This window comes from Eutrigla gurnardus (assembly GCF_963514095.1).
Source record: "Eutrigla gurnardus genome assembly, chromosome: 4".
Classification (NCBI taxonomy): Eukaryota; Metazoa; Chordata; class Actinopteri; order Perciformes; family Triglidae; genus Eutrigla; species Eutrigla gurnardus.
Window position 1 is genome coordinate 23,860,297 of NC_139918.1, and position 21,662 is coordinate 23,881,958.

Sequence of the window (21,662 nt, forward strand, 5' to 3'; positions counted from 1 at the left end):
GATCATTGGGGCAAATATCTGACAAAAGGGGACCCCAACAGTGTAAATGGAGCAGTGGTGGAGCAGTATGACCCCATAAAACAACATTTTCCTCTCTTGTTGCATAACAAAAACATTCAGTCATTAACAAGCATTATTAAAAGCAAAGATTAAAATCGATAAAGCACATAACTAAGCATGAATAAATAGATGTTAAGGTCCAAGAACACAAAACCTCCAACAAATCAATACAGGAAACGGAAACCTGAATATTGTAAATATGAAAGTATATGTAAGAGAGAAAAATAAGTTATTATAAAGTGCTGTAACAACATGGATGCTAATATATAAAAATGTTTATATGAGGTAAATGTCGCTGTTCAATAACCTGCAGTTCTATGATAATAAAATTAATTAAATTCACATCCAGCTTCCTGTATTGTCACCGTGTAGATCTTGACCAACAGGTGGTGTTGTAGCGCTGCACTGTGACTCGGCGACGGCTATCATCCATCACATCCACCTCGGCTTTGTTGTGAATCGGGCTGCGATACGCTTCCCCATTGGCTGTGATGCAGCAGTTACATCAGCATCTGCTCTCACGTTAGAACCCTTTACGATTTTGGTATTTTACGACGGGGAAGAAGTAACTCACACAGACAGTGTGCCAGACAGTTACACACTGCTGCTGTGCTTCGGTTCAGTTTGTGATGCAACCTCTGGCATCAAAACCCAGTCATAAGACAAAGCTGTCACCCGCGTGGTTGTATCACTTCTTGTAGCCAGTCTGGATGGAAATGAGGCCATCGTGTCTTACAGCGTGTTCACAACACTCTTGTCTTTAAAAAAAAATGCCATTTTCTTTGCGTGTAAACAGAGGAAGAGCTGATCGGTCGTCCACGTTGACTTTTCAAAAGACGGCGGTGACTGAGGAACAAAAAGACGTCTTCTTAATGATATGCTTGGACCTACAACTGGAGTTGACACTTCAGTCCGACACGGACCGCTGAATCTACAGAGCCTTGTCAGAGCTGACTGGAGGAGATCTCCCTCCCTCCCTCCCTATCGCTTTCTTCCTCCCGTCTCTTGCAAATCAAATCAAAAAGAGCTTTTATTGGCATGAATGGTCGCAGGGAAAAAAAATGTTGTCAAGCGTCTTCCCCTTTGAACAATATACTACAATGAGATATAAATAGAATGTTCAGAGGATTTGGGGAATTAGTCTAAGAGAAAGAGAGCAAGCCAAAAGGGAAGGAGAGGAGAGGAGGAAGCAGGCGGTTTAAAGTGTAATGAGGGCTGGATGGCTGGGGAGGGAAAATATATACAGTGAAAGAAAGTGACAGATGGTGGGAGCAAGAGATACTGATATTAAAAATAAAGGGGAATGAAAAATGATGAAGAGAAATACATGGATGGATCTATCAAATGGCAGATTAGGAGCAATAAACGAATCCCTACGTATGCAGATGATATACATTTAATTATACATATATATATAATGTGTGAAGGGTACTGTATGTGCTGTTTTCAAACCTAGTGGTCTCACTTAGCTTACTTTTATTCTAGAGGGCGAGACAGAGACCTCTTTACATATTAATTAGCCTGATTTCCAGAATCCTAACTGGGCTAAGTAAAGCTCTATTTTAATCGACGAGGGTCTCGCAGGAAAACATTTTTCTGGTGGAGGAGCTCAACAATAGCTCTCCGTGCCAGTTAGTGAGGTTTAGTTTGTTCTGGTGTCATATATTCTGAGCTGGCACACATTTTGTTGTTGTTTTTTTTTTTGGGGGGGGGGGGGGGGGGGGGGCTTATTTGCATTCAGAGATAAGAGGATTGATGAGCAGCTGTTACCGCCTTGTGGTTTTATGCCCCTGCAAACCAGTCATGTCACAGTTTCCATCCATATCTGTCCAACATGTCATCACTTCATATATCTAGAATGTATCAGAATATCTAGAGGGCGGCACTGAGATGGTTCGGTCTCCGCCTCCTTGAATGCCTTTGGGCAAGGCACTGAACCCCAAGTTGCTCCCCGGGTGCCTGATATTAGCTCACTGCTGCTAATGCTAAGGATGGGTTAAAAACAGTGGTAGCTAGTGATGACGCAAAGGCCCGACAGGTCGTTGTGGTCTCTCGTTGTTGACAGTGTTTACCTGTAGGAGGCGCTACGCATCCGTGACAACAGCATTATCAGCGGAATGAGCGTAGTTATTAGCTAACCAGGGTAACAGCAGAGAAACTCACACACACCAATGTTCTGAATCCTGCGTATAGAACCTTTAAAGTTGTGCTGTTTGGTAAATACAGGTTTATGGATGCCATCCAAACACACCACACACACTCCGCATCTGCCCGGTCCCAGGATGATAACATATGAATAGAATATTGAACAATGTTACTGAGTGGCTGATTCATTTGCAATGCATGAAGCGTTGTTTTCTAGACAAGTTCGAGTGTGTGTGTGTGTGTGTGTGTGTGTGTGTGTGTGTGTGTGTGTGTGTGTGTGTGTGTGTGTGTGTGTGTGTGTGTGTGTGTGTGTGTGTGTGTGTGTGCAAACCGATACCCGTGGCTGGTGATGAATGTGCCTCTTTCTTATTTCCGCTGGCCTGATATCTCATTGCTATGCCCAACCAGCATCTCTGAAAGGGCTGAGAGAATGGACTCCTGTGTGAGTGTGTGTGTATGTTTTAGTGAACGTGTATCTATATATGTGTGTGTGTGTGTGTGTGTTTTAGTGAACGTGTATCTATATGTGTGTGTGTGTGTGTGTGTGTGCGTGTGTATGCAGAGGAGATAGTAAACATTCATCAAACAGTGGAGACGACGCCTCCCTTGGTAAAGGCTGGACATTACTCCAGATAAACTCTCCTAAAAGGCTCAATCATGAATCTGGATCTGAACAGAAAGGGAACTCTGCACCTGAAGACAAACAGCCGAGGCAGAAGCTCCGTTTATCAGTGTCATTGAGAGAAAGACCTCTTTGAGTAAAGCCTGAAACTTTTCTTTTAAAAGGTACAGTCAAAGACAAATTGATTCAAGTGGGTTGTTGCTGTAGATGCAAATGGTGTCTGGTTCAGTTCCATTCATAAATATGTGATTACATATGGACCATGGCACCAACTCTTCAATTTAGATCAAGGTCCAACGTTTTGCTTACGTGTCCCTTTGCTTAGTTAATCGCTAAATTTGACAGAGAGCCACTTTTGTTACTTAAAGTCCCAGTCGGCAACATTTTTTTTATCATATTCACCGAAGCCGACACTATGCTCTGATAAAACAACATAAATCATCCGGTTTTAGAAAAAAAAGCGCGCCTCTATGCGCCTCTACTTGCACGAGGTTTGTTTGTTTTGCAAAATATCAACAAAGCCCAGGTCATCCTGTCCAATCAACACGCAGGGCTGTGTTCGTGCACACAGAGCCCCTCCCCCCTCGGGTCGTACCACTATCACAAGGGGGTGGGCGGAGGGAAGTAGCAACAAGCTTCTAATTCCTAGGTTAAAAAGCGCAACGAGGAGGTCCAAAAACACCAAGGAAAAGAAAACACCGGAGGAAAATAAGGAAAAAAGAAAGATTGCGACGGTGCCCGTGATAAAACCCAGAGTCAACATCGGACCTGCGTTTCAAAGATGGAGATCTAAGGGATTTCAAAGGGCACGAAGTCGAGGGAAAGGAGCTCGGTGGTCGTGGGGGAGGAGCATGAGAGTTGTAAACATTCAAAATCTGTGTGAGTGCCCTCGATCCGCCAGACTTGCCGACTGGGACTTTAAGGCCCAATTCTGAATGTTAAAAATATCGTGAAGTTCCTCATATTTGCTCACTACACTCTGTGGAGCTTTCAATGGCCCGGGGTTGTCTCCCTACGTCTCGGAGAACTAGGGTTACCCTGGTAACCACACACGTTTTTTTTTTTTTCAAAGACTTGACAGACTGAGGACGCTTACTTGCAGAGAAATTCGAAAAAAAATACACAAAATACTGAATACTCTGAGCTGTCATGCTTTATTTAAGTCCAAATACCACTTTAAAAAATAAAAAATAAAAAATCCTTTAAGCTAAAATTTCCGAGACATTATAATGAGTGTCCAGAAGGGCTGTAAAAAAGAGGTTTGTGCTGACTAATAGCCTGCTATTTTCTGTCCCTCGCCACAGTTATGAATAATGGATGGGCCCCCAAATAAATAGCGTCCCTGTTGGTTTCACCTCTTATTGAGGGAGTGTGATCCACGGGCCAGAGACAGAGAGAGAGTGAGCGCAGGAAAACAGGAAGTATCAAGCAGATCCACTCAGACTTTCTCTGGGTAAAGTGGCAGATTTATTGATTTTGATGAAGGTACGTTGACCGGTCTGACCTCGCCGGCTCCCGTCTCTAGTGGTGTCGTCTCAGCAGGCAATTACTGAGGGATCGTTGAATCTTTCTCTCTCTCTCTCTGACACACATACAACATGATGGATGACACATTACGCAGGCCTGGTTATTTTAGTGTTTTAGACACTGTCACATTTCACTTATTGCTGCCATTTAAGCGTATAGATTGTTAGTTTTATAGTTAAACCAGTTTGAGATGGATGTCTGACGTCTCACCAGTTTCAGCAGTTTGTTGCACGTTAAAAAAAAAATGGATAATTTGCTTTCCTCCCACAACTTTATAAGGGGGTGGATTTTTATTTCTGTTGGTTAGCATGGACAAGGGCATCCTGCAGGTGATTTGACCAAATAAAGAGGCATATTAAATCTATAAAAGGACAGTTAAAGATTTATAAATGCAAGACTAGGAGGTGAGCAGGGCTTTTCTCTTCAAGGTTCTCAACAAAATTGGTTCCAATCATATTTTAGTTTCCAGTTCATTACTACTCGATTGACGAGCATTGTGAATCTAGCAAATTGTCCTGTTGTGAACTTCCCTGTGAAGGTGTTCAACATCATATAAAGATATATTCCTTTTAATCAGCAGATGCTTGTTGCACATAAGAAAATCCTTCATTTCTTTTCACAGTGTCTACGTTTGGCTCATATTTCTCTCCTCCCACACCTGCCCTGGGGTTTGGGATTTTTTTTATCTACTTCAGTAATTATAATGTCAGGAAGAAACTCTTTAAATCATAAATGCACAGCTGCAATCGTGGCATTTATTACACCAGATTTGCACTGGATGTGTCGGTGTGTAAAAGAGTTCAGACGGCTGAATGATACAACAGATCGAGAAGCAGTTATGCAAAGCCATCAAGTATGATCTGATTGCAAAGGGTAAAGTTATATAAAGAAAATAAATCAAGGTTTCTAGACTCGGATATTGCTTTATCAGAGACTCAATCAACATATGTTCAGTGACTATATGCAAAACTCAAATGTGTCACAACTTGTATGGTCGTCTCACGTGACTTTCGCTTTTTTAATCTCCTTACAAACCAATTTAGAAAGTAGTCCAAAACCGTGATCCCTGACGCGGCCCCGTCGAAAAACGCTGCGATATAATAACGTCACACGAGATCAAACTAAAACTATATCGAAGGAGGGAACAGAGTTCATTAGGTCTTTATTCCTCCCCAGCTGCGGCAGCTATTGATTTTTTTTGTGCAGAGAGGCATCGTTGCCTGGTCCACCCAGGCGTGAAAACGGGGGGCTCTTAGAGGAGAATAAACAGTGATAATCCACGTTTAAGCAGCTTAATGTGAGGTGCTACACTCCTGGTGATTAACGTGTCTAGAAGGGCTCATCGCATAGCGGGTCTCATTCATCAAACCACAAAATAACACATTTAAACAGGAAACCGTTTTCTTTCTTCTTTTTTTTTAACCCATTTGTCTGAAAAGCAATTTAAATGGGTGTAGCCAAAAAGAGCAACATTTAAGCCCCTGAGCTGTATCTCTGAAAAGCAATTTCTGGTTTATTGAAAATGTTTTTGTCCTAGGCGTTTTGAAATCTTCCAATCTTCCTGGGACCAGAAAGGCCGAGCTGTCGTCTTCAGGAGACTGTTTTTCATTTACATCCTGATACAGCTTATCTGCCATCTGATACCTTTATATATGAAACATCTGCAGCCCGCATCTAAGGAGGAGCAAACTATTTATAGGAACTTGTTTGCAGAAACAGAATTTGACTAAATACTGTGAAGACAAGGCATTACTATGACATTCTCTTTCATTTATTTTGGGATTTCAATGACATTCATTCATCTCTATTTAAACATTGTCTTATGAGTGAAAGCTGCTCTCTGCAGGGTGGTCTGCAATTCCTTAAAAACAAAAATAATGTAGAAAATGATTCCGTATTTCTCCACCAGACAGAACATGCTGAGATTCCTGTACAGTATACAGAATAAATAAAGGAGAATATGTATTTTTAGAAATCCCCGTGCCCTCAGCATATAAAGTACATCTCACCAGCTAGTGAAACAAGAAAACAGGTCTAAATAATACACTTTAAAACAGTTCCACTTGCAGTTTCTGCAGAGTGGCAAACAGCAGGAGAGCTGCTCTACCAGCACCCAGCTCTCAGGTGTGAGAGTGGTTTTCTCATTTAACCATCGCTGGTTAAAGGTTGAACTATATTTACCATTTCATCCTAGTAAAACTGGTCAGAATGAAAGCAGATAATGTGGACTCTCACTGCTCATGTTTCAGCCTAATTATCCGCAGCTAACTCTAATTATGAGGACACGTTATTGATAGTGTGCCCTTTGCAGTTCAACATAATCATAATTCTCTCAAACGAAGAGAGGCAAAAAGTTGGAGAAGAAGCGTGAGCGGTGTAAGTGCGAGACAAAAGCGGGGCGGGATCGATTCCAAACGCGAAGCCCGGAGAGCGAGTTTGGACAATGATGCAGTACCTCTGTGGGTTGGGCTCGTTGTGTTTGTCTCTCTCGTGCTTAATCATTCTGTAGCGGCCGATGCGAACGTCTGGCCTGGACACCTTCATCCCATTCAGAGTGATCCTGCAACACACACACGGATACCACATCTGTTACAGAGACAAAGAGGGAGACAGGACAGAAACGAGGCAGTCGGAGAGAAAAATCGCCAGGGAGAGGAGAGTTCACCTTGAGGTTTCATGAAGAAACGGATTAGGGCTGAAACTAATTATCATTTGTATTATCCTTTCATATGTTGTTTTTTTTTTTTTAATTAATTGATTATTCATTAGAAAATGTCAGGAAAATAGAGAAAAATATCCAATCTCTAGCCCTTATCCCAGGGTGAGAGGGCTGCAACAAATGTATATTTTCATTATCGAATCTTTCAATGAATCCATCCATCATTGTCTGTAACTCCTGTTCAGGCTTGTGTGGGAAATCCATTAGACTTTGAGTGAAGGCAGGGGTCACCATGGACAGGTGGCCAGTCTGTCACCGGGCTGACACATGGAGACACTCAACCATTCACACCTACGGGCAATTTGGAGTCATCAATTAACTCACGTGTCTGTAAATTGCGGGAGGAAGCTGGAAGAAAAACTACGCTGACATGTGGAACAGATGCAAACCCGTGTTCCAACCCGGGCCCCTGCTGTGTGGCAGCCCAACGGATCAATAATTTGGTCGAAAAAATGTCATCTTGATGAGGTATTTAAATAGTTTGTGTCACAAACAAATGTTGAAATTAAAAATACTTTAAACTATAATTTAATTTTCAACCCAATAGAGTCAGAAAATATTCAAAATGTCTAACCGGTAGCACAAAAGCATGCTTGTTTGTTTTTTGGCTTCCACAGCTGCTCGTTGCGTTCAAGTGCACGCTGCATTCTTTCACACAGGACTCCTGGGGCATTAAAGAGTGTGGAATAATTGCCCCTAAACACAGCACATTGTAAACAGTGTTGCACACAAAAACAAACACAGAACCCCGCTGGCTCTAAAAAAAAAGAATAAATAAATAAAGTCGAGAGAATAACTCCGATCAGCACCGCGTTGTTCGACTTCAGGAGCTGTGAACTTGTTCGGACACCAGCTGGGGGTGTAAGATGAGGATTTACTGTGTTTTCGGTTTCAAACGAAGCATGAGATCCCGACCCGGCGGCTCAGTGGAAACGTATTACCCCAAAGATGCCATACAAGGGCAAAAATCTGCACAGAGATTCATATCTAATGCTACAACAAATGGAGTGAAGGCAACACAAACAACAGATCGGTTCCGCGTAAAGCCCGAGTTAAACCCAGGGGTTGACGGAGGCATTGGTATTCATAACCGCGGTGACACAAAGGCTTGTGTGTGTGTGTGTGTCGCGCTGTTGTTTGTCGCATTGCTCTGATTCCTGCAGTCTCTCCGTCTTAAAAAGCAACCATGCCTGATATTACTCCTCGTCAACCGCCGTCTCCACTTCCAACGCCTCGCCTCTATTCTCCTCTCTTATTCACACATTTCACCTCCTCTTCTTCCTACCTGCCTCTCTTTTCCTTTTCCTACCTCCTTCTCTCTCTCTCTTCTCTCCCACCCCTGGGTCGTGGAGGGCAGATGCCAAATGTATGTACATTCTACTGAAGGTTAATAGCCGGTACTTGGTGCTGATGGGAGATGTCAAAGATTCAGCATTTCTCCACAGCGGAGGGGTGAAAAGGCCTCGGCTACGGAATTTGAAACCCCTATGAAAATATTTTATCGTTGAGTCCATTCACGGGAAAGAAACATCGCTAAATTATTGATGTAACTCAGTTTGGTTAATTAATAAAGTGTCAGGGAAAGAAATGTTTATGTTTTATGCATAGACTGTATATAAAGTTCAGCATTTTGGCTTTTTGAAACAAGAAGTGAAACTAGAAGGTATTTAGGCTACGCTAAGCTAGGCTGTATATGTACTTTTGGTTGTTTTTTATCCGTACTGTCCTTTCTCCTCTAGCTCTTGTTATATTCCCCCATTCCTTCCCAGCTCAGTTCTTCATCCTCTCGTCTGTTCTTTCCGCCTCTCTACTTCCCCTCAATGTTTCCCTCTTCACGGCTTGTTTCCTCTCACCTTCCTCCACTCCTCCTTCCCTTCACCTTTCATTTCCATTCTCCTCTCTTCTTCTGTACAACAAATGTAAATAAGCCTGAATGGGGAAAAAAACAAAGAGGCCAACCCCAAACTCCATAGAAACAACCCTCCCTTATGGAAATTGATTGGAACACTAAATGACACATACACTCTCTCTGTGTTTAGCAGCCTCAGTGATTTCGCTGACTTGACACACGCGTAGATGATTGCCTTTGTCAGTGTCTGCACATGCAAGCATGCATGCATTTGCATAATTTTGATATATTAGGCCGCAAATAATGTGAGTGAGAGGGCGAGCAAGCCAGCCATCTCCTTCTTTCCCTCAGCGTTTCAGTGTAGTGAGCTTAGTTATACATTATGCACACTTCTGCATCTTTAATATAATCGGTCCTGCAGAGTGTGTACGCCTCCACTGTGGCGCTATCAGCAACTTCAGTACTCCACATATTCAATTCAAATATATTTCAGAGCAGATCAACAATGTGTTTTTTTGTTTGCTGTAAAAGAACTATTTGTTGGAGGCTGTGTTTTGACTTTTGATGAGACGTTTGCAGTGGTGGAAGACAAAATACTAATAATGCTAAAATATACCTCAAAGAGTTATTTAAATGGAACCATCTGAGAAGTTGAGAGCCTTTTTTCATTGAAAAAGCTCAGATAAAACCACCTGCTCAGCACCAAATACCAGTAAGTAACTAACTGGTTTGTATAGTGGAGTATTTAGCAACTAAATATCCACACATCAGGAGTTGGAGGAGACCAAAATAAAGCTAAAAGAACAGTCAAATTGGATTTACTTTAAGGGAAGTCACACAACTGTGCAGATGAGGCCAAATGATTAAAAGCACTTTTTAAGACTGCGTGCTGACTTTTTAGCGCGGCACACGTCAATGCTTCCGAGGTGATGGTGAACAAGACTGTAACACTTCAAGCCTCCTCAAACACCGTCGATCAAGTGAGTAATCCTCAGGGAAAGTGGAAGCCGTTTTCTGGCTCCTCAAACAGAAGTAGATCAGCGTGTGTTTGCTTTTGTAAAATATCATTGAGAATCCCGTAAAACACTCCCGGAGGGACGGCCCGGCTCTCCATCTCGTCGTCTGCCAACATGAGACTTTGCATGATGATTAAACGCTTGGTCCAGGATTCTGGTCGACAAAAAGGAACACACGTACAAAAAACCTATTATTCTGCACACATTCACACATTGTTTGATAAATGACGCTCAGGTTCGTTGTGTCAAATAGGGTTTGTTTGCTTATAAAAGGGACACTTTGAAACAAGACAAAAACCTGCCTCAAAGAAACATCCGCTTCAGCTGCGACCTTGTAGGGTCGTGCACTTTTGTGTGTTTTTGTGTACGCATATGTGTGTGTTGTAATGAGCTGTGAGGTAACTCGCTTCATTCTTGTAGACAGAATTGTGTCCTTGTCCAAAACAAAACTTCAGCTGGAGCACCAACACACACACACACACACACACACACACACACACACACACACACACACATACACACACACTCCCAACAACACATCAGTGCAGTCATTATTTTCCGCCACTCCGACAGCCAGTAGGCAGTAACATGGCGTGACAGCGTATTGTGAATATTATGTAAGGGAGAGGACACGGAGGATATAGCGGCGCTGCAGGATGGGAAGCTTCAGCGTTCCCCTGTGTGATGTATATAATCCTGAGCCCACGCATTTCGAAAAGCCACCACCACCAGAACACAGTAGGTGGGTGTCTGCTGTGAAATCCCCCCACTGTCGGGGGCCTTTCAGCATTTTATGACACTTTTTTGGGGGAAAGTCAAGTAAGTACGACTGGGACTGGAAGGGGAAAAATGGAGACAGCAGTGGAACTCACTCTAGAGAGAAAGAGAGAGAGAGAGAGAGAGAGAGAGAGAGAGAGAGAAATTGTCCCCAAATCCTTGAAACTTGTCCTCCCAATAAGAGGATAAAAGTCGCTTTGTCAAATTTCCCTCCAATAATCCTAAATAAGTCAATAAATACAAGTTCATTTTCAGCCTCTGATATGTTCATGAAATCATCTACTTCTGAGAGAAACCAGATGAGATCGTCTCTTTGAATAGTTGGATATTGAGCTCTACAGATTGGCATCCTGATGACCATGGCAACCATTTTCCAAAAACGCCTCCGTCCCGAGGAGAGAGGAGAGCTGGAGGAGCATGCTGGGTGAAGAGAAAATGTACTGGATTTATCGGCACTGCCATATTTAAGGCTGACAACTTTACTTAAGGCTATTCTATTCTGATTGAGACATTACTCCGGTCATTAGCGGATTAAAGGACTCCAAATATGGACGCTACAGTCGGACCCCTGGAGTGAATCCATTAAACAGTATGGTCTACTTAACTAACAGGGGGCAGCTTGTCCATTTGAAAAGCTGCGGACTGTCCAGCACTTCTCCCCTCCGTCGACAAATATCTGCCCACTAATATGATCGACCATGAAAAGTTTCATTAGCAGCCCGAGGCAGAGGAGGAGAGAGTGTGTATGTGCATTTACGTCCATTATTATAGCAGTTTTGAACACACACACACATGCACACACCATGGACCTATTTGATTGGATTAATCAGGAATTTCTCCAGCTCTCCTCTTCTATTCCCACCAGTGGAGTTAATTGCATTAGAGCAATGGAGTGGAGGAGAATTGGGAGCTAAGTCTGATGTCCTGGCTCAGTTCTCTCAGCCTGCAGAAATGAGATGGTAGATGGTGGAGGAGTGGGTGGTAGTGATGATGACGGTGGTGTGTGGATGGCTGCAGGAGAGAAAGTAGGGAGAATGGAATAGAAAAGCAAGCTGAGTGTGAACGGCCATGGAATATTGCATTTTAATGACACCGTATTCTGTTAAAATGACTGAAGTAACATTTTTTTTTCTGAAAAGAAAGCTATTAAAGAAAAATCAAGGAGGAAGGGACAAAAAGACATAGTTTTGTGTACTTTGTTTGCAAGGATATTCTTTGTTTTGTGTGGAGATTATGATTTAACACGGTGTGAACCCCTTCAACCAGCTCAAAATCCAACTGTTTACACTTTTACACTTATTTTTTAATAAATGTTGTTTTCACTCTGTATTTTATTTGATGCATTTTCATTGTGAAACATTGACTTTTTGAGATATTCCTGAGCGGATTTATGGCTATTTTGGTGACGCTGCTGGACTCGGTCAGTGGTCTCGGGACTCTGAACAGACCTGCTGCCTCCGAGACTTCGCACCCAAGATTTCAACACAATGGTGAGTGAGGAAGTGAGAAGCACCACCTTTATGCTTCAACAACTTTTCAGTAAAATGCCCGACGGCAAAATCCAACAGAGGACTTTTGTTTCTCCATAATTCCCACTTTTTAAGTTTACACCAATTGATCAACAATGTAAACAAACCACAACCAGAACATGATTTTATGTAATTTTTTTGCATATCTGTAGAGTTGCATAGATTGTTATCTTACATATGGAGCCTAGTTGAAGCCCTTTTCAAAACCTTACAAAGTGCTTCATGGTTACAAATGAAGTGAAATATAATCAAAACATAAAAAGGAAGAAAGATATGAACAAAACAAAGACCAACAAGAGCCCAAGGATTAATCAATGCAACCGAGAGCATCAACAACAAAAAAGAAAGAAAAAAAGTGCGATTTAAAACAGTGTTTGCTGACCCGACCCCGAGGGGCGGAGACCTCCAGGAGCGTATTGAAGGCTCGGCGTTCTAAGCTAAGCTAAAAATACCCTGACATCATTGTCTTCATACAAACACATGCGGTCCTCGTGCTGCCGCGGCTGCATGTGAGCATGATGCTGGCTCAGGCTCCGTTCAAAGCCACCGCCGGGAGCTACAGAGGGAGCAAAGGGGAAAGGTCAAAGACGAGAAGCGAGGGGGCATGGAAAGAAAAGAGCGAGTGTGTGTGTGTGTGTGTATGTGTGCGTGTGTATGTGTGTGTGTGTGTTGAAGGCTGGTCCGTCATGGAAGCCCTTGGGAGAGTCTTTGCCCAAGGCTACGGCCACATGTCCAGAGATGAAGAGGATGGAGCGATAAACAACAAAAAAAACAACCCTTTGCCTTTATCCTTCTCTCTGTGTAATATCCACCAGCCTATTAGACGGGCAAGTGGCAGTTGTGTAAGTGACATGTGTCCTCTCTGCCAAGGACTCGGGCCACAGCGAGCGGCAGGGACAGATAGTTTCCCCCTCAGGCAGGCATTAAGCCAGCAGGACCCAGTCCAGGCATCGGTTGTGACATGGTCTGTGGCATCAAAAAACCGGCATAAAAAAGGAAACCGCTGGAGGGAAGCAAGACGAAGAGATGTGGAGAGCAGAGGAGAGGAAAAATAGAATGAGGAGGGGGTGCCGAAGTAGAGTAAAGGAGCAATTTAGTTGATGCTCCTTTTTTCTTTTTTTTGCAGAGCAGCTTTCAAAGACTGAGCAGATGGAGGTTCAGTGTCGCGTTCAAGGGCGCTTCGATTGGGCACCGTGCTGACGGACACATTGGCTGCTCGTACGGTTCAAACCCGTGAACTTTGCTACCTTTTAACGACAGAGAGAAAAGAAAAGATTTCACCGGCGCCACACTGTCTGATATATGCCGCTGCTCCTTTATCTCTCTATCTTCCTCTTTCACTGAGTCCGGAGAGGCCGAGCCGGCCAGCGTGTTAGTTCACTCAGCTGGAGACTCCGGATCCTCTCCACTGCTACCACGGCTTTGTACTATTTTAGCAACAGATCACATGAAAATCTTACATTTAACGAGAAACTATGAGATACCACCAAAGAAGAAGATTAGTATTGGACAACGCTACGTTTGATATGTCTGCCAAAAGGATTACCATTCATCCTGGGGAACGTGAATATCTGTACCAGATGTCAATATTTCACCTCTTCCTGCTTTTACATACCAAGTTTACCTGTTTATGCATTTGGGTCCACCCTGTTAAATCCAAACAGATTGCTCCCTGAAAGGCTTAAAAACAAGCCAGCCCTGAAAGGCGAAGGGCGTTGGTGGGGGGCCTTCGAGTAAAGCAAGGCAAAACCTTCACGCTCGGGTAAATTTGCATGTTTATAGCAATGTTTTTTTCCCCCCATTAATTTATTAGGAGATCGATTTGGGATTTTTACAGCCTCAGGTTGTAGTAAACAAGAAGAAGAAGAGAAATTCCCATAACCTCACTACTCTAAGAGTCCATGCTGCTTCTGTTACCTCCCTTCGATGATGGCTTTAAGAAATGTTGCTTTAAGAAATGTTACTACCAGCAAGAACTTACTTATCATCTGCTACGGTGCCGATTAAAGGTGCACTGAGCAATTATGAGACTATGAGGAAATGAACAGAACAACACCAACATCCCATTTTGGAGTTTCAGAATTAAATGTCCAGACTGAAGAAGGCTGTGATATGTAAAAATAAGAAAATTATTATTAATCTTTTTTTATTTAAGCTTTTTGGGCATTATCTATAATAAACATAATGGTCCAAAACAATGTCAAATTGCAAAGTTTCAAGTCAAACACCTTTAACTGTTCTTGAAGGAGCCCTTCCACACACACACACACACACACACACACACACACACACACACACACACACACACACACACACACACACACACACACACACACACACACACACACACACACACACACTGCATTTCTTTCTCTATCAGACATTAAACAGAGTTTACACACTTCCCCCCCCCCATCAGACAAAGAGAGGGAATCTGTGAGCTCAAACTGAAAGTGATATAATCTTGAAGATGTTCAGATCAGTCCAGTCAATGGGAATCAATTACATTTCCTACTAATAATTCTATTCCCTCGTGCCACCTCCCTTCTCATTGCAGTTGAAAAAGCTTCGTTTGAGTGCAGAGGAGCTCCCGAGGGAAATCTAGAGCATCTAATGACCTACCGCGGCGATCATCCAATAAAAAAAGTTGGAGCTTTAACTTTATCCGTCACCCAGACGACCATTCAGCGAATCACACACACGTTTCTTTTTATCACATCTCGCCAGACGCTGACAAACAACTGTAATCTCCTGAATAGCGAGTCTTCTGACACGGCCCATTCTCCAAAAACACCAATTTTTGAAATGCTGTATTCTCATTTTTTTTCCTTCTTTTTCTTATAATGCTATTACACTGAAAGGACAAAGATAAGCTTCCCAGTGTGAGAGTGACAGCGGGACACAGGCAGGGAGAAGAAAAAACAACAAAAAAAGATAGTGAAGAATAGGGGACAATAAAGATCGCATTTTGTCTGTGAAGAACTGTCCCGCTGTGTGAGTTTTTGTGTCGCTGCGTGCGTGTTCAGAATTAGCGTCCTCGAGCCCGATTCTATGAATGCAAATCCATTCAAGTGACAAAAATGTATTTATATGAAGAGAATCAATACCTTGTGCTAACGTTTATTTCAGCTGTGCAGCGAAACGAAGGGCGCGTTTCCAGTTTGTTGACATCACAGCGGGGGGATATATGGGAAATGTAAGCTGTGATTAATTCATTATGTCTATGCTAAATCTTTATTTACTGTATTTAGCCGACGTGATTCTTAGCGCCAAGCAAAGATGGATGACGTGCGTTGTTGTAGTGATAATTTGTTTAACAGTCTGATCATTAGTTCGCCAGGTAATTCAACACTTTTCAGTCCAAACAACTGTCTGAGCGAGGCGATAAATTAAACTAATGGTCCTGTAAGTGGTTCATTAAAGCAGTTTTAAGTCATCTTTCCGTCTTTCTGTCAAACAGATATTCTTCTCCCCAGATTTGAGTCGCCGCGGTAATATTATTAGTGATCCCGAGCAAGTCGTTGAACGCTGACTGAAGTGCTTCAAAAGGTTCATTTATTTGCTAATCATTCTCCTTCTGTGAACAATTACGATAAATCATCCACTCCACAGAAAGACCTTCGTGTCACTTTCACTCGAGAGGCTCGATTCCACCGCGTCTTTACTGCCGTGGAGGCTGAAGTAATGGTCGTCGTGCCAACAGGAATGTGTGTGACTGTCTATGTGTGACACGCCCGTGGTCAGACAAGGATTTTTATTCCAGACAGACTATCAAACATAACCTTGACAGATGGTTTAATCACTTTTTTTCTTTCTTTTTCTTTCTGTTTCTGTCTGCACTCATCTTGAAAACTTTACTTGCATTACAGCAAATGATCCCTTTGAGATCTGCAGGATCCTGACTGAGATTCCTGTCTGCACTGGGCTCGTATTACATGACCCCCCCCCCCCCGACCTCTGTGTTACATGGGGGGGATTCAAAAAGGATAAGCAAAGTCTGTATTTTACCGAGTCTACCTACATTCCCCCCCGGGAATGATTGAAAACATCAAGGTCTGGCTGCCACATACAGAAAGAACTTAACACTAGGTGTCTGTGTTGAGCCTGTTGGAAGATCCATCCCATCATATTTTGATGGATTTGTAAGCTCTAGGTATATGTTTTATGGGTCTCCATGTTCTAAACAAAACCAGAATTACACAAACTAGCTGACTGGAAAACGCTTGTGGACCCAATGAGATCACGTTAGTCGCCATGGGAGCCAATTTACAGAATGAGGCATTTTTTCTTGTGTTTTTTAAAACTCAACCTCACTGTATACAATGCACTGTTGTGACCTTTGGGATGATCACAGCCTCGTGAAAATCTACAACCACGACCTCAAGGAGTTGGGAATTCAGAGGATGTACGGCTTGCCAGCAAATCATTGACAAATGCAGTTTTTGCACAAATCTCCAAAAGTCATTCTATGATTTTCCTGACGTGTCAAGGTCTTGGTGTCCTAATATGGTATTTTGGTGTAATGGTTAGCACTCACACCTCAGAGCAAGAGTCAGAGTGTTTTTTCGGAGTGTGAACTTCGGCTTTCTGCAACAGTCTGAAGACATTAAGGACGGATTCATTGATGAAAGTCAGCTGGGATCGGCTCCAGCCCCCCTGTATTTTATATGATGTATACCACTTCCATGTGCTGTCTGGATCTTGTCTATGTGGATGAAGCTCATGCTACAGCACGTGTTTCCGGGGTTACCTGTTGTAGATGTCGTCGTCCTCCCCTCCCCAGCCCCAGTACTCATTGGGGAAGCCGTTGATCTTCAGGAACTGTTTTTTACTGAGGCCTGAAACTCCTCCGAAGTATCCTGCGTAGGGCAGCCTGCAGGAGGGGAGACGGGACGGGAGAAGGAGAAGAGATGAGAGACCTTAGAAGTGGTTCATATATTATTACAACATAAACTTGAATTGCCTAAACAAACAGCAGGGAGATTGGCAGCATTGACATTCGGCTCAGCTGCTTGAATTAAAACCTCCTTTTAACACAAAGAGAAGCATCTCGGCGACAGGAAGCAACGATGTTTATGCTAAACATGGACTATTCATTTCTTTAATTAGTTAGTGGAAAATGCTAACTATTGTCCCCATGCTTGTTGTCAGCGTTAATCAGAGAGTGGTGGTGACTCATCAGCATGCGGTAAGATTTACATTTGAATGATATTTTGAAGTGTTTTAGGCAATCAAATGGTTTCCTAATGTGTCCTGTATAGGATGCGTTGTTTTTAAGTGGATAATGTATCGGCGCCTTTCTACAATAAGTGGATAATCTGTATCTATATATAATCCACTCAACACACACATTAAATGAGCGAAGAGTCTGCAGACTGTCCGTCTCTGGTGCTTATAAGCAGCCAAACAAACCAGAGTTACTTTCATCTTCTTATGAGCAGCATTAAGAATGGCAATGTTGTTGTTCTTGACTGAAGGTGACGTCATAACTGCCCCAACATGAAATAGGAGTTTAGAAGAGCATGAAAGAGGTGTGTGTGTGTGTGTGTGTGTGTTTGTGTGTGTGTGTGTATTTATTCCTCAAAAGTCATGAGACCAGTGGAGTGGGGAGGACGTCAGCTGAGTGTCATGACAGGCGCTTCAAGTCTAACCAGAGGCTGATGCACGCGTGTTTCTGTGTGTGTGTGTGTGTGTGTGTGTGTGTGTGTGTGTGTGTACATGTGTGTATATTCTGGACAGTATGTGTTGTCAAAAGTATGACAGCTCCCTGTTGAAAGATGACAAGAACAAAGTAATGAGACCGTATGTTTCTGCACAAATTGCCCCAGCAACAATATGGTGTGTGGGTGTGTGTGTGTGTGTGTGTGTGTGTGTGTGTGTGTGTGTGTGTGTGTGTGTGTGTGTGTGTGTGTGTGTGTGTGTGTGCGTGTCAGTCTGCCTGCTCAGAAAAGACACACGGTGGAGAGAAGAAAAAGAAAGAAAGAGAGCGTGACTGGAAGTTTGAGTAACGGTGTTTTTTCTATGGAGTCTTGAAAGAAAGATAAACAAAACTTAGATAAAAAAATATATTTCATATTTGTGATACGATGTTTTACTCAATAGCTGTGATTCCATGAATTCACGTTTGAGTATTTCCTGTGAAAAGAGTGATATTGATCATCAAATGCAAACTCTTCAACACAACGAGATATAGCATGCTGAAGGCAGGACAGATATTTGGCAATAATATTATGATGTGTACAAAACAGGGACAACATTAGTAATGATAAGTTCTGGTTGTATTCTGTATAATCATAACCTTCCTTGTCTTTTGCCTTTTTCATTCTAAGTTTCAATAGTTTCTTATCTTGCAGGGGTTCAATGCTTTTCATGTTTAAATTGCCTTGTTGCTGAAATCTGCTGAATAAATCAATTTGTGTTCGTTCTCTCATGAGTGACTGACGCATGTCAAAGGTCACATCGGCTCCTCGTACTTGTTTGCGCCCAGTTGAACAAGGAGATGACAGAGAACCAAACACCTGGGGCAGGGGATTTATGTTTCAGCTCGACATGACATTAAGTTAATTTGATTCTGGAGGAAACAAATAAATAAAAAAATCCCCAATTTTAACTCCAACATCATCTCAGGCGCCGCGGTTTAACGCTGTGTTCTGGCATTTAGGACTCCATCGATTAGCTGGACAGATGGACACGCTCCAGATCTTTAACCTTATGTCCAATTCACACAAAAACTTGCAGCTGTCAACACAAACTGCACTGATTTGCAAAATAAGGAGACTGTGATTAAAGGTCAAAAATAACCTCAGATTGTAAATGAGATGGGTGGTTAAAGGCTCTGAAACGTTCTCAACATTCTGCTTTCTATGAGTGTTGGGGAAGTGAATGCACATTTCATGCCAAAGGAAAGCTTATTTCACAGAACATTTAGGTTTTTTTTGCTCTTCTCAGTGGTTTAAAGTAGGCGGTCACATATTTTCAAGCAATTCGAATTTTAACTCTGAATCAGAATCTAGGGTTGCCAGAATTTTACCATAAACTCAAATTTACAATGTTTACTGAGATAATAACTCAAGTGAGAAGCCAGGTCATTTTCTCATAGACTTCTTCCTGCAACCAGAGGAGTCGCCCCCTGATGGCCAGCAGAGAGAATACATGTGGGACCCAACTTTCACAATGTTTTCATTTCATTTGTCAAAAAAACAAACAAACACGTTGAGAGCACCTAAGGCTGTCCTGCTGAAATGACTCAGCAAAAATACAACTTTTTTCTCTCGCTTTGTGATGACTCATTAAAAAAAAAAAAGTAATCAAATCTTTGTTTGTTTCTTTGTTGTCCGTTTCATTTAGAGGCTCCTTAAATGCTCAACTTGCCAGCCAAAAAAAAGGTTGATACAGACCGCTCTCACCTTAGGGAACTCATTTTCTACAATGATCTGATTTCTACATCAGCAATTAACTGCAATCAATCCGATGACCTTCCACACACTCAAACACCAGGCTTTACTTTTACCCGCCCTTTTCCGTTATTTTCTCGCAGCCCCAAATAAACAAAAGCTCTGGAGGAACCGTTTAAAGTCTTTTTACTGATTCATTGTTAATGAGAAACATTAGCTTCCACCCCGCTTACCACCGGCCGGTGTATTTGTTGCCAGATAGCATTAGCTTATTGAAACACTACATCAGGGACCTGCTGAAGCTCCTGAGGGTTTTGGGTAGGATTACTCTTGTGGAATGACAGCTCTTGGATTGGATAGGGTCACATTCACTGGCCATGTTTAGACCATTAATCAATGCTTGTGCTGCTTTTAGATAATTGAGGGCAGGTGTGGTGTCATTATGCAAAAAAGACTAAAACAGGACGCTAGCATTCAGTGCTGGCTGTAGGGATCCAGTTAACTGTAGAGCTCTTTTGGCTACGATGCATTTTGATAACGCACTCCAGAATTGGCACTTCCCTAACCATGTAATTCCTACACCTATATACTATAGATCATTGCTATTTCCATGGTTGTCCCTTAGCTTTGAACTGGCAGCCATTGCACATGTGTGCTAACTTGTTCCAATTCAGGTTTCTTTGGTTGTTTCAGGCTCAGTTTCATTGTGCTGATATAAAGTTTTGGAGAGCCCTGCATTCTTTGAATCAGCCCTCTTATTACGTGTTGTGACCGGTTGTTGATTATTTACACATACACTGGGTTATAGCTTTTTTCCAGTCTCCAGTTTAGCTTTGTTGTTCTGTCTCTGAAAAGTCTTTTGAGACATGTTTGTGATAAAGGATTTTCAAAATAAAATGTCTGAATCTGATAAATAAACAAAGTCTGATATTAAATATGGAAAACACCCAAAACCGGGTTCCCTGTGGACCAACTAAATGCTAGAGAAACAGTATCTGCACTAGACCGGCAACAGGGTTGGTCTAGCAGGTCCGGAATCAAACAGTTGTCACATTAATAAAGGTCTTTGCACACGCTGTAGTCTACACTTGTTAGTTACGCTTTGTATCACAGGCACTTATTAGTGTGCAGAAGTATGACCAAATACAAAATTGGCAGCAGTGAACTGTGGTGCATTCTCATGCTAATTTAGGCTTCAGACAAGGATTTCAAAGTATAATGAGATTTAGTCAAATTAAGTACGACTCTCTGTTCTGTCAGAACACAGGCTGTAGGCCATCTCTCAAATGTATCTGTTTTGGCTCTTTGGCACCACAAGCCGAGTGGCATATCCTATTATATTGGAAAGAAGTCAGACATCTCTACGGCTGATAACTCCATAACTAGGCAACTCACGGCAAAACCATAAAGATTGATAAACGGTACAATGGGCAAGAGGAAAAAATCTGTATTTGTGATTTTGGGCTGAACTGTCCTTTTAAGTGGAATCGCTGAAGAAGAAAGTGTTCTTAAGCATCAAGTTAAATGCGAGTAGAAAGTTGTGTGTGAAAAAGCATCGCCTCTCACCTGAAGCCGAACTTGTCCATGGCGATGGCGAAGTGCCTCGGCTGGTCGTAGCAGTGGTAGAGGTTGCGGTCGTCCATTGGAATCAGGTCCACGTCGCTGAAGATGAAGCAGTCGTACTCCCCGTCCTTCAGAGCCTCCGTGTAGCCGACGTTCAGCAGCTTGGCACGGTTGAACGTGTCCTCACCCAACTGCAAGAAACACACAATTTAACAGCTTGGGACTCGTTGAAGTCGGACGATAACATGTCCATGACACGTACCTTCCATGTAAGGCTACGTAGACTGATACAAGAGGAAGACATCTGAGTGGCACCGAATGAGAAAAAGACTTTAGATGATAGATCAATGATGAACTGACTTGTTTCATGACCCCAACAACAGATCCGTTGCCTGAAGCAACAAAACACTTTTGTATTCTGTTTCCCTGTTGAATTAGAATCATTCTATATATGAAATACT

General features: G+C 42.5%; 2 protein-coding genes across 2 annotated transcripts in view; both read right to left on the reverse strand.

The window, feature by feature from the left end:
* LOC311012516 (protein THEM6-like) overlaps positions 1 to 21,662 on the reverse strand; it is a 111,789-nt gene that overhangs the window by 29,533 nt on the left and 60,594 nt on the right. The window lies entirely within an intron of this gene.
* The window catches only part of b4galt2 (UDP-Gal:betaGlcNAc beta 1,4- galactosyltransferase, polypeptide 2), a 103,703-nt gene that overhangs the window by 517 nt on the left and 81,524 nt on the right, over positions 1 to 21,662 (reverse strand). The window contains exons 4-6 of the mRNA XM_084007983.1: positions 21,205 to 21,392; positions 16,995 to 17,117; positions 6,810 to 6,914 (exon numbers count right to left, since the gene is read on the reverse strand). Of these exons, the coding sequence (XP_083864109.1) occupies positions 6,810 to 6,914; positions 16,995 to 17,117; positions 21,205 to 21,392 (416 nt within the window). The remainder of the gene's footprint in view (positions 1 to 6,809; positions 6,915 to 16,994; positions 17,118 to 21,204; positions 21,393 to 21,662) is intronic.